This window comes from Pagrus pagrus (assembly GCF_965226575.1).
Source record: "Pagrus pagrus genome assembly, chromosome: 6".
In the NCBI taxonomy this organism is placed as follows: domain Eukaryota; kingdom Metazoa; phylum Chordata; class Actinopteri; order Spariformes; family Sparidae; genus Pagrus; species Pagrus pagrus.
The window spans coordinates 7,917,935-7,930,571 of record NC_140190.1 but is presented as its reverse complement, the minus strand read 5'-3'; the positions used below and the strand labels follow the sequence as shown (position 1 = coordinate 7,930,571).

Here is a 12,637-nt window from a genome sequence, read left to right as displayed (position 1 = left end):
AGACCAGCACACTTCAGTGCTGATCATCGAAGCCTTTTGACATATTGGGGTTGCAGCATCAAATCCAAGTGTTTCCGTTGGATCTACATTCCTTCAGTAGGTCCAAGAGTCAATTCAGTTTCATTTGTTTAGTTGATTAACTCATTATTAATCCCTTTTAATCCAAAATTTTAGCCTTTTTGAAAAGTTCAGTTGGATATGCAGAGCAAGCGTCACAGGGAGACACAAAGACATGATTTTTTGCGTGACATTAATATTTCATCCGCATGTTTTTCCCCAACAGTCATGTAGTTTGAGGCTTTCGGGTAATGTATATCCACCACAGACCAGATCACTATCCACGCTCTGATTATCCCACATCTGGGCTTGCTTAAACTGATGATTACCCAGGGGGGAGGAATTAGACTGGTTGTGTAACCGTGGCCTGGTTTTACACAAATTAAGAGACTTGGCCCACGAATCACAGACTCCGACATACTAAACCTATAAACCTGAACTCGGAGTGTTCCATAGGAGCACGGTGCACACCCTTCATGCAGTTAAACAACCCAATAAAAGTTCTATTTTTAACCACAGAGCCTACTGTGTCGAACACACCGGACCCTGTAGTCTGGATTATGACCGAGTGAGAGCCTGGTGTTTAAACTGTCATCTTTAACTCTCGGTTTCGCAGTCTGATGTCCCACATTTAGTCTTTCTTTAGACAGAGTCCAGGTTGGGCAAGAAATCTGGTTCCTGCTCCTTCATACGTTTTTTTAGAGTGCAGAGTCTCCATCTCACGGACACCAACACCTAGCTATGAGTTTTAAGTCCTAAAGTCACAGGATATCTCATATTTATAGTGCACAACTTGCTATTTCCCTACAAGGACTATTGATCCACAAAGTTCCAGCATTTTCTCTCCAGCGACTTTCTTATGAGAGCAAGTTTCTCACATTTGCAACAGGCACTCGAAGTGTGGCGCACTGCTTTGTAGTCTCGAGCAAGGATAAAATGATTGGGAGACCTGCTAACCTTCTCACACTGTTTCATGATATATCTCTCTGAGGTGCCTAAATCAGCTGTGATATCGCATAGAGCATTAGGTTTTCAAGTTGTCCGTCCCATTCTTGTGAACACAATATCTCAGGAACACCCTGAAGATATTACTTCAAATTAAGCTCAAGAATGAACTGATTAGAAATAGTTTTTCAAAGGTTGGTTTGTCCTCTCATTTTTGGCCTTCACTCAAGAAGACATAAGATAATTAGGCTACAACATTTTTTTTACACAAATGTCGAAAAGGATAAAATGATAAAGTGATGACATTTTATGTTGAAAAAGTCAAAGGTCAACTTCAGTGAGACCTCTCAGTGTAATGCAGAAATGTTCTAGCCACTAACAGGAACAGAAACTTGACTGGTGTGCAGAGGCATACAAACACAAGGCGGTTTTCCAGTGGTACAGTGGCGGCTATGCACTTTTACGCTGGGTGCCACCCGCCTTAAAGGTGCTCCATGTTACAATTTGTATTACTATATGCATTAATCACTTCATATCACAATCATATGTATTAACGTGACATGAAAAATTAGACTTTCTTCATCTCTCTCGGTTTCCTATATGAGCCTGTGGACGATTGGGTTGAATTTTCCGCAACAGTCTAAAGGATGTGACTTCATACATGTTCTCAAGTGCCTCGTTGCGTCTATCCACTCTGCTAACAGAGAGCAACAGTGGCTAACACTAGTTTAGAAATGGAGTCCCCAAACAAAAACTAATGACCGGCTTCCAGCACAACACAGAAGCTCCACAAAGCCCCTTTAATACTGAACAATGATTTAAGTGTAATTGTTCTCTCTCCACCTCCCTACACTTGCATGTTGAGTGTAATCCATTTGTCAAAAAGAGACAAAACACACAATAAACAAAATGAAAGTGGAATTTGACTGAGCATACTTTTGATAAAATTTTTTTACTGATAAATGCAATATTATTTTTCGTTATCATGATTTTTTAAAAGCACATGGAAGTTAAAAACACTCTCAGCTTATCAGTGCAAGGCATGGGGTCGCACCGCTTTTCTTTGAGTTACATTTCATAGTTGGTTGCCCACAGGTGCACCACCCTTTTTTGCCTCATGAGCTTCTGTAAGGTGTTTAAAGAGTCCACGTCTGTGAGAAAATCTACACCCTGGTATATTGGATGTCTCGCCTAAGACAAAGGCAGCTCACTGCCAGCAGCTTGATATTTTAAAGAATTTAAATCAATGAAACTGAGTGAGCGGCGTCTCTAAGACAGCCTGGCTGTATTTTATTATCAGGACATGGAATAACATTTTCTTTCCCTCACACACACAGGCACATTTCACACCTCATCTCCTCACATTTTCATGAGCCCCGTCCTACCTGTCAGTCCCATGGCCGTACACATGGTTCAGACACTCCAAGCTGCTCTCTGTCTGCGGATCATGCATAAATGCATGTGGGGGTCTACTTGCACATGGAGTTGGTGTGTCTGCGATAAAGCAGGAACCCGCCTCCAAACATAAAACATGAGGAGAATACACTAGAAATCATTCGCGCTCACATTTCTTTGCAAATCACATGTTGAATCATCCTTGACACGCTCCACCCATGCCTGCTGGTGCTTCACGTGTACAGCCACTCTCACCTCAGGTCCGCCCCCTGCAGCTCTGATTTCTCAGTTAGCATTCACAGGCGGCAGATGTGCCCTGACTGAAGCTCGCCAACCAACACTTATTATTCCCCCGGCAGCCAATCACGCTCAGCAGAAACAGCGGACTTGCTGTTAAAATTCATCCTTAAGTGACAGTTTATCATGTTTTTGGTGCACCAGCATGTCTCAGTCTGTGAGAGCTCTCCGACACAGGTGATGTGGGATGGGTTGTTTGTGTGTGCGCATGTGTTGCATGACAGCGTATGTGTGTACACCTGCTTTCATGTCCACGTGTCGGGGTGTGAAGACATCGCTCATTGTTTGGAGTAGTGGCGGCCGTCCTGGCGGAGTCCACTCTCATCAGTATCAGCACAATATCCCAGGTGTCCAGCTGAGCAGTGACTCAGCACCAACACACAGATAGACACAGTTAGTAATATGAAGAGGAAATAATTAAGTGTTCCCTGGACAAAGTGGGTTGTTTATCACAGGCTGTTCTATAATAAGAAAAAAATAATCAACACCTCAGATCGCCTAAAAATATGCCGACCAATCACAGTGTCCCGTCTTAACTGCAGGTGAGCCGTCCACATCCCAGCGACAACCCTGTGCTCTTCCTCTTCCTGGTTGGTGGAGTCGCGCCCTCAGAGCTGCGTCTCATCAAAGAGATTGTCACCACACACAAACCGGGGACACAGGTGAGTCGGTACATTTTTGAGTCCTATTAAGCTCCTTTTTTAGCAGCATCGCGGCAGATAATAAAAACAGGATCAACAGAATGGTCGGACAGGATGCTCAGCGGCTGGCCTTACCCCAGACTCACTTGAGGTCAGTGTTGAAAAGAAAGCAAGAACTGAAAATGGTTCTTTATTCTGAAGGCCATCGATCACTCAGTGTTTTCAACAGTCCCAGAAGCTCTTTTGTTCAGTTTTAGACGTGGTCTGGATCCATACCACCTTTCTTCAAATGGCTTTCTATAGTGTTATTTACTTGTTATGTACTGCAAATGTCCTTATTGTTTGTGTTCTGTATTTGATTTGGCAAATTTCCCCACTGGGGATTAATAAAGCTGTGTAATCTAATACTCTCACTCCTCCAATTCAAATAAACAGTGTTTACTAAAAGGCCCATGGGGATGGTGTAACAGAGGAAATTAAGAATTAATTTTACTGAATCTGTTTAAGACTTATCTGCACTTTAGGTCCCTCTGAAAGCAAATAAAGGGTCACTCCACCAACTTTAACCATTAAAGTGTGTGTACAGGTCTTGGGGGGGTACTGCATGTGTGAAAAAGTAAAGCTTTTTGTGACTGCAAATGAGAAAGCTGCATTTAATCTAATAAATGCCTCAAGTGATGTCATGCAGTAGCTCAGTTGCATTTCGGGTAATGTAAATACACAAGAGAATGTAAAATGACTAATATTAACACCGCCTTGACCAGCAATAGTAATAACTAGAATGGCACCCCCACCGAGGCCAGCACTCTCCTTTAATTCAAAATATGCCTGTTTTTTTCTTCATCAAGATCTCTCATCTCATCTCATTTTCTTGTCGGCTATATCCCTATTTGGGGTCGCGGGGTGTTGCTGCTTTATCCCCCCTTTTTGGGGGGTTGCGGGGCTACTGGGGCCAAATCCAGTTCTCAAGGGGCGAAGGCCAGGGTACACCCCTGGATGAGACGCCAGCTCATCGCAGGGTCCTCTGATGGCAGAGGCTGCCTCGCAAGGTGCCAACTTAGGGGTTCAGCATCTTGCTCAAGGATGCTTCTGCATGTAGCTCAGTTCCGCCCACCAGGGGAGCTGGGGTTCGAACCTTCTGATCGCTGGTCACCTGCTCTACCCACTGAGCTACAGCCGCCCCTCTTCATTAAGATGCATGCATTATTCTGAAATCCTGAAACGTCACATTATCTGGATCCTCACCAAAAGGGCAGAGACCCATCAGCCATCCAAGTTTCATGGAAATCTACTCAGTAGTTTCTGTGTAATCTTACTTACCATCCAACCAAAGGACACATCCATCCATCCATCCATCAAGTTGGATGGCAAGTTATAAACTCCTTGGTGGTAAAAATCTTATACTTTTAAAGGTTTCAGTACATTTTTACAGATAACAGAGTTATACTTGATAGTATTTAATGTACTTCTAACTTATCATTATGAGGTACATGTTTTAAATACACAGTAAAATGGCTATAGAATAATGACACCATCAACTTTAGATTGGTCGTTGCTAAGCTTTGCTTTAACTATGCTATTCGTCTGCCACCGGGCACAAAATATCCCAGGAAAATGAAGGCTTACTGGCACCATTTTATCTGCTCTCGTGTCTAAATGCATGGCTAAACTCACATTTTGTCCTCTGTTGCTGGTAGTTGCAAAAACGGAAATGATATCCAGTTGTTTTTGCAACGGCGGCGCCAACAATAATACCACTCGGAAACACTGTTAAAGTTTCCATTTGAAGTTAAAGATCTGAATATTTCTCCTGCCACGGACAAAAAGCTCTTGTGGACGCTGACGTGTAAGGCTAACGTTTGTTAGAATCTGTTGAAAAAGGGCTTTAGGCTTTGATTTAAATGAATAAATACTCATACACGTAGAGATTTTGTGTGTATGAATCATAAACATCCACTTCATGAACCTCTGTTGTACTCTCATCGCCATAAAACATCCAATAATCGTAGATAAAGATGAGACACTGTTGCTGACACATTGAGGCGACTCTCACGGGGCAGGTTTACAATCCGACTCCCCTCAGACAGATTTCAGACCGAGTGAAATAAAATAATCGCTGACCTACATACACGCAGGTGACTCAGATCAGGTGTAGAGGCTAGAGATCTGATATTCACACGCATTTAGACGGTAACTGCACACAGGAGACAGGAGATGTTATGTCTGTGTGTTCGGGTGGTTTAAGTGCTGATTACATATGCAGACCACAGTGACATGCGAAACATGCAGATGAATGTGTTTTCTCTGTGTGAGAGGGAGGAGAGGAGGGAGATCAGGCCGGGTGATGTGGGCTTATCTTAATAAAAGGCTTTAAGAAGAAGGCCAGAGACAATGAAAGGCCTCGCAATGATCAAAGCCTCCCGTCTGTAATCAGGAAAACTGAATAAAGACGAGCTTCTACAATAACCTGCTGGCCCACACACATACTGGCCTCAGCACACAGCCCTGAGCCTTCCCACGTACGTGCATTATATACTGTATACAGGCAAGCAAATGATGGCTGTGGAGCAGACGTTGAGGAGCAGCTCCACTGAAAACAAACTGCAGTTTTTGGTCTTGCTTTCAAAACTAAATTCCTCTGAAACAGACTGACTGTGCCACTACAAACAGGCCTGTTGCCAATTTTAGGGTGCTGACCCAGAGTTAAAGCAACAGTGCTGCATGGAAACAGAGCAGCTCTGTTATACAACACAAGAGGACTGGGGTTGTTATGTGAACTAGAAAGCACTCAGAGGGGGCAGAGGTCCTTTAGGTTTTTTTTGAGCAGCATCTGCATCAAAACATACATAACGATAGAACATTTTGGAAATATATCATATCTATGATGGTTTTTTCTTTCAGGTTAAGTGCAGGGGTTAAAAAGAATAAAATATTCCTAGATCCACACCAAATGTAATCAATAATTCCTTGGATCAGTGCATGACTTTTCACCTTTCTTCGTTAAGATAGTGATACTCCAAAACCTTCACTCCCTGTAGACTTGCAAGGTGAAGCGTTTGTGCCAGTAGTTTGCTTCTTTACATACAAAAAGACTGCACGGCTTGAATTCCCAGTGGTTACAGATATACTGTATTCTAAAGACCCCTTTTAGATGTGCGCCTTATTATGTAGATGCGATGGAAATCTTACATGTCGGTCTCATGTCTGAATAAGCACCCAAGTCATTTTAACATTGTTTTGTTTCTTTGATAACCTTACCCAGGACTACCTGGAGAGCAGTTTTGATTCTGGTTGTAATATCCTGAAACAAACAAAAAACACAAGGACGGACTGGGCGGAAGAGTTAGAATGAAAATCCAACAAAATCCTAATGCCTGTGCACTATAAGGTAGACGTTTTTAAATAGGCAGCAGTAGAATCTGTTTAGAATACTGAATGATGAAATCGATAGAGCTTTTATTTTGGGATTGTTGTTATGGTCAAAATGTAAGGCACCAACGGCAGAGACGCTTTTAAAATCCATCAGTGATGCAGAGTGAACACTCCTCTGTATTTTTCAACCTGTATCCAATTTCCCATGTTCTTGCGTCTAAGTGACTAATGGGGACAAATATGTTTGGAAATTGGTCCAGTAGTGAGCGAGCCACTGATATGCTCAGATTATAGTGCCAAGTGTCTGACAACATGATGGAAAGGATCCCTACAGACGTGCTTTAACAGTTTTTGTTGAAGAATAAGATCCTCTTTGTTGAACCAAAAAATGGCCGCTATCACTCTCGCCAAAGCCACCAGACTCCAATTGCCTAAAATTTATGTTCCTGTAAATGGAGTCTGTTGGCAGCTGTTTTTCCTTAAACAAAAAGGATCTTATTCTTTAACAACAAGGCCAGTCTCTGTAAGGATCTTTTCCATGATGTTGTCAGACATTTAAAATCGCTATCGGAGTCTGTCAGTGACAAGTGATGCGCACAATTGCCAGCAGGATTACATCGCAGCCTGTTTCACGACTGCCGGCTGACGTTGTCTCGCTCAGTGCTGGACCAAATTCAAAAGTCGTTGTCCCCATTAGTCATCTCAAAACAAAAACATGGGAAAATAGGGTTCAGGCTGAAAAATACTCAAGTAAACATCAGGTACTAAAGCTTAGCTGTCCTATCTCACATACAGTTTGTCTGAATGATGAGCAGTCGTCAGTGAAGCCAGCAATATTACACTTTACATGTTTGAAAAAAAAGAAATTAATAGCAACTACTTCCTCTGAGTTCTTCCCAAAATTGGGTCAATCCACAGTTTCTGTCCATTGTTGACACATGACCACCTCTTCAAAGAGAGCTTCACACTCAAAAGACAGACTTTGGTCGGAGTATCTCTGAGATGAGACATCACCTGAACAACACGAGAAAACAAGCAGGGCCAGCAGCGCAGCCTCCTTGGCGGAAGTAATTAAATCAAATTAAGAAAAACAAACCAGCTGCCAAGGCACCTTATTCGTGCACTTGTTGATTGCCAATTTGCACATTACTCACCCTGCCACTCATGTCTGCTTCATTTATTTAAGTGTGGGGTTCGACACTGTGACCTGTTTTAACCTTAACGGGCGTGTTGTTCTCCGCTCCAGGTGCTGGTGCTGTCCACCAGACTACTGAGGCCGACGGATATCCCCGAGCTGCTCTTCGCCACCCAACGACTGCTCCCTGATATCGGTATCTGAAGAGGATGTTACATGGAAACACACGTGGAAGGACACGTGTGCGACGTCTTGACGCCTCTTCAAGTGAAAGTGTAGTGAGATCGGAAGCCGCGATTGGTTATCAAGGAGGCGAGGAGCAAAGCAGCACTCCTATCCTGGCGTGTTCTGTCGGATTTAATTAAAAAAGTAAACTGTAAAATAATTGTTAAAGCAGCTTATAGCTTCATTTTTCATTAAATTTACATATTTGTGTGTGACTGACAATATCCCTGTTCTTCTGCTAAACAGAAATCTGTCAAAAGCCACAAAAGGTTTACTTCTGGTGCTGCTTCCTTTAAATGTCAATTCAATAAAATCAATGACTTTTCAAATAGAGTGTTGTGATGCTGTCCTTTGTTTGCACACAGTATCAGCCTCGGTTTCAACAAGGCTGCATGTGTGTGTGATGTTGTGTTGGTGTGTGATGACACTACACACTCTGTTAGCGGCCGTTCACACCTCACCACATCATATGGTGAGCAATGAGAGCAGAATAATTAAGTCGTTTCTAACCGTTTGCTCAGGCTAATTTATTTGCACCTGGCACTCACCTACACCTTCCTGAGCCCCTACATCTCCCTCCCCTACGCTCTCTTTATTCTCTCCAATATGAATCACCCCAGCTAGAGCTCAGCAATTTCACCCACCTACACACACCTGAATAGATTGTGACTACACACATTTTGTCACACAAAGAAAGAGACAGAGAAGGAGTGTAGTAATCCAGTAAACCCTGAGCTTTGACGCACTTTTCAGAGATTGGAACATGATAGTCGGGATTCACTAATTAGGTTTTGTATTGTAAATAAATCATTCGCTAACATCATAACACACATCAGGTTTTATTGGAAAAGTGCTTAATATCATTTTCCCCTTATCTTCTGGGAGCCGACGATTCTCTGGAGAGTCCCTCTAAAGAAAAACATGAACTCTTCTGCTTTTTTTTTTCCTTGTTTGTCAAATTGATTTTCTGGGGTCGAGGACTGTGCCAGGTTTTGAGACGGATCTCAAAACCTGAGAAGCTGCTGTACAGTCATGCCTCTTTTTCAGTTCAATGCCAGTCATTAATGCTGAAATGGTTTATTCATAAGTCATCTTTTTTCAGCGTGAGTCATCCCCCCTCACAATAGCAGGTACGTCTCAGTCTTACGAAGCCAAGGTCATCATACAGATGTTCTGAGGTTTTGTTTCCGCTGTAAAAGCCTCTATGCAACTGATATATGACACCAGAGACAGAATCAAATTCATCATAATTTTATTGTGAACAAAACAGGAATTTGTAACAAATAAATAACAAAAAAGGCCCTTTGGATTATTCCTTTTTTATAAAGTGCATCAGTGATAACCGCCACATGCTACATACTGTGTCTGCTGCCCCTATACAGCCCCCACCCACCTCCCCTCATCAGTCTGTCATGCACAATGATGGTTCAGGATGCTGCAAATATAAAATACACCGCAGGTATTGACATTAAAAGAGACTGAGCACACACACATTGTTGCACAGAGCCCTGGCTCAAGTAGCTGCTCTAATAATACCAGCGTTTAACAGTGCCGTGGAGTGGCAGTCTGACTAAAACGCTGCCACAAAAGGGCAGCGCAGCTAAAAATAAGCTGCAGAGTCCTTCGGAGCTGCTGTTGCCAGGAGAGATGATTTATAGTTTTGATTTTATATGCAGAGAGTCTGTGGTTCAGTCAGCCTCACACGGCTGCGCCTGTGTCCTCAGGTCCCACTTCTGAACCGCCTCGATGCTTCTCCTCACGCATGGCATCTGACAGGACAGACACAGGACTGCCCACTCAGAGGTCATCACCTCTGTAAAGAGTCAGCCTACCACTGTTTAATTCACACCTGCCCTCAGACAGACTGGACTCCAGTGGTGAAGCATGAATCTTGTCCTCTCTTCCACCTTCAATGCTTTCTTTCTCTGTGGCCACTCTGGACCACTTTTCAACTTCTTCTCACACAGAGGTGACAGTCCTGACTTTGGCCGACAGCGCTTGCTTGAAGCGCCTCTTCAGGTCTTGCATGTTGGGAGATTTTGGCCTAGGGATGAGGGGAGAGCGCCTCTTCTCCGTGGCAGCGCTGGCAGTGGAGTTGTTAGAGGAGGTGGGAGGAGGTGGCTGCTTGGCGAGCTGGCAGCAGAGCCGGTGGAAAGCCATGTGCACCTGGCTGTAGTCCTCGCTGGCTGATACTTCGTAGAAAGAGCAGCCCAGCGTCCCCGCCAGCAGAGGACCCTGCTGGGAGTCGACCCGCCTCAGATGCAGCAGGTCTGCCTTGTTTGCCAGCAGGATCACGGGGGGCATATTGGCGGCGCCGGTACGGACGACCAGCTGGTGCAGCTGATCGATCAGATCGAAGCTGCGGCGGTCCGTCACAGAGTACACCAGCACCACGGCGTCGGCCCACTGGATGGAGCAGGTCACATGATCAGGTAGACTGATGCCATTATCAGTCATCTGAAGGAAAGAAGAGGAAAAAAAAGGACATTAAAACAAAAGTCAAAACTACACAAAAATGAACAGTTCTGATTAAACGCGCCCGGACTTTATGCAACTGATCTGTAGTCATGACTGGAATGCTGACTGAGGCAGACAAGAGCGATAGGGTTACTCCGCCAGAACAGAGAGGTGTGGGTGATTGAGGAGTCTGGATGTGGATCAGGGTATCATTTACTCTGGCCTCAGACATCCATTAGGCTAAATGGGAGATTAGACAGCCAGACTGAAAGGCTCTACTTCAGGAGAAAATATACATACACACACACACACACACACACACACACATCTCTGGTTTTGGACTTGTGCCCAGTCAAGAGAGGCTTAAATGACCTTAACAGCCAGACAGTGAATTGGATTATATCATCTTTGTACTGGACTAGCCTCAAGTAATTTTCATGTGTTGAACCCTGTCTGTCGACTCAGTTTGCCTTACAGTCAAGCACAGGGGAGGTAAACTGTCCGTTTCCTGTGGATCTTACCTCCACACCAGGAGTGTCTTGAACCTGGATGGTCACTTGTTCTCCATCCACCTGGACTTCTCTGGAGTAGAGATTACCTGCACGCACAGAAAGGAAACAAACACAGCTTAACACCAAGAGTTTCACCATCTTACAAAGTCAACTGAAATCATTTCATCTGTGAAACGTGTCCTGCTCAGTTTCTCACCAGCATTTCTCTCGTAGTCTCCGATGAAGCGCCTCGTTAGGAATCTCACCACGAGCGCTGTAAATAAAAACAACACAATATTAGAAGATCACATGACAGGATAAAAGACAAAATAAATCACTATAACACCAGAAGAGAAAGGGGTTTCAGTCGTTTTCTTACCTGTTTTGCCTACTCCGCTGCCTCCTATCACAGCCATTTTAATGGCCCGGTTGGGGACCGAGTATTCAGGTGCAGGATACTCCGCAATGGTCGTCATGTTGTGGATAAGACGCATTTTTCTTCCCGTTTTTTCAGTTCCGTCCGAGAAAAAACAAACTCTTTGCACGCTCGCGGACGAAGTCTTCAGATAAACCGGTTGAAGTAAATCCCGTATCGCTCCTGAAGTGTCTCAGCAGAAGTGAAATGCACGGATACGAGTCTGAGAGCACGAAGAAAGGAGCAGCGAGCTGACTGAATGCTGCTGCGGAGGAGCGGACGCAGCTTTTATACCCCCAGAACGGCGGTGACATCTGATTGGCCCGCTGGTGATCACCCCCCTCCTCCCTCCCTCGTGCGCCCCCCGCCTACACGTGGATAAGCAGCGATACACGAAGAAGAAACGCTGCTGCTGCAACAGGTGGGACCTCCGGCTGGGTGTCCTGACTACACAGCCTCCCTTTCACGGGGGGGAAAATGTGAGTTATTGACTGTTGTTAGAGAATGTAATGCGATAGAAAACAGCGTAAATGTCACAATTATGTTACAGTGAAACATCATAATATCTACATTGTTTTAAGCATCGGTGACGTCCTCAAAATAGAGCTGTTTTTAAACTATAATCACAAGGCGGCCATTTTTCTTCTGAGAGTGTTGGAGGCTCCAATGTCGTACTGCTGTATTTTAGGTTACATGTGCCATAAACAAAGGACACATTTTTTATAATTTCACAATCCAGAGGACCTTCTGGCCATCTTTAAAGGCAAAACAACATATAACACATTAAATGATAATAATTAGCTTCTATTAGACATCAGCTAACGATAGCGTTCAACCACTTCCTAGCTAGCATTACCGTTGACAGTGTTACACGATACGAGGCATTATTTATCTCACAAATGTGCCTCGATGTTAGCAAGTGGAAATATTAGCTAGGAAGTGGTTGAATGCTAACAATAGCTAATGGGGTATCAAATATGTTGTTTTACCTTGAAATATGGGAAAATGTCCCTCCAGATTTTCACTGTCAGTCATATTTACAGTTGCTGGTCAATCAGGAAGTGGTGAAACGATAGTAGATCGTATTCAATCAGCGGCTATTTTCCCCTGACGTCACGCTCGGGGTGGGAACCTCTAATGCTTGGATGGTGTATGCTGAGGTTGCAAGTCCTATGAATGTAAGGAATCTAACAAAATTTTATAATTT

At 43.9% G+C, this 12,637-nt stretch overlaps 2 protein-coding genes across 2 annotated transcripts in view; one reads left to right on the top strand and one right to left on the bottom strand.

Moving 5' to 3' along the window:
• The window catches only part of scfd2 (sec1 family domain containing 2), a 92,758-nt gene extending 84,357 nt beyond the window's left edge, over window positions 1–8,401 (top strand). The window contains exons 8-9 of the mRNA XM_084356046.1: window positions 3,237–3,356; window positions 7,954–8,401. Of these exons, the coding sequence (XP_084212172.1) occupies window positions 3,237–3,356; window positions 7,954–8,046 (213 nt within the window). The 3' untranslated portion in view covers window positions 8,047–8,401. The remainder of the gene's footprint in view (window positions 1–3,236; window positions 3,357–7,953) is intronic.
• A 901-nt stretch (window positions 8,402–9,302) lies between these two features.
• On the bottom strand, window positions 9,303–11,687 carry rasl11b (RAS-like, family 11, member B). Its single transcript, XM_084354680.1, has 4 exons — window positions 11,395–11,687; window positions 11,233–11,289; window positions 11,046–11,122; window positions 9,303–10,524 (listed from the first exon to the last, which is right to left on the bottom strand). The coding sequence occupies exons 1-4, from the start codon at window positions 11,507–11,509 to the stop codon at window positions 10,027–10,029; spliced, it is 747 nt and encodes a 248-aa protein (XP_084210806.1). The 5' UTR covers window positions 11,510–11,687; the 3' UTR covers window positions 9,303–10,026.
• Window positions 11,688–12,637: the final 950 nt, after the last annotated feature.

What these genes read in the sequence shown, in the direction of transcription:
- rasl11b (XM_084354680.1), bottom strand. Translation starts at nt 11,509, where the DNA reads ATGCGTCTTATCCACAACATGACGACCATTGCGGAGTATCCTGCACCT. An exon ending in AGACTACGAGAGAAATGCTG is followed by an intron (nt 11,123 to 11,232) that starts GTGAGAAACTGA and finishes CTGTGCGTGCAG; the next exon opens with GTAATCTCTACTCCAGAGAA. An exon ending in AAGACACTCCTGGTGTGGAG is followed by an intron (nt 10,525 to 11,045) that starts GTAAGATCCACA and finishes TCTTTCCTTCAG; the next exon opens with ATGACTGATAATGGCATCAG.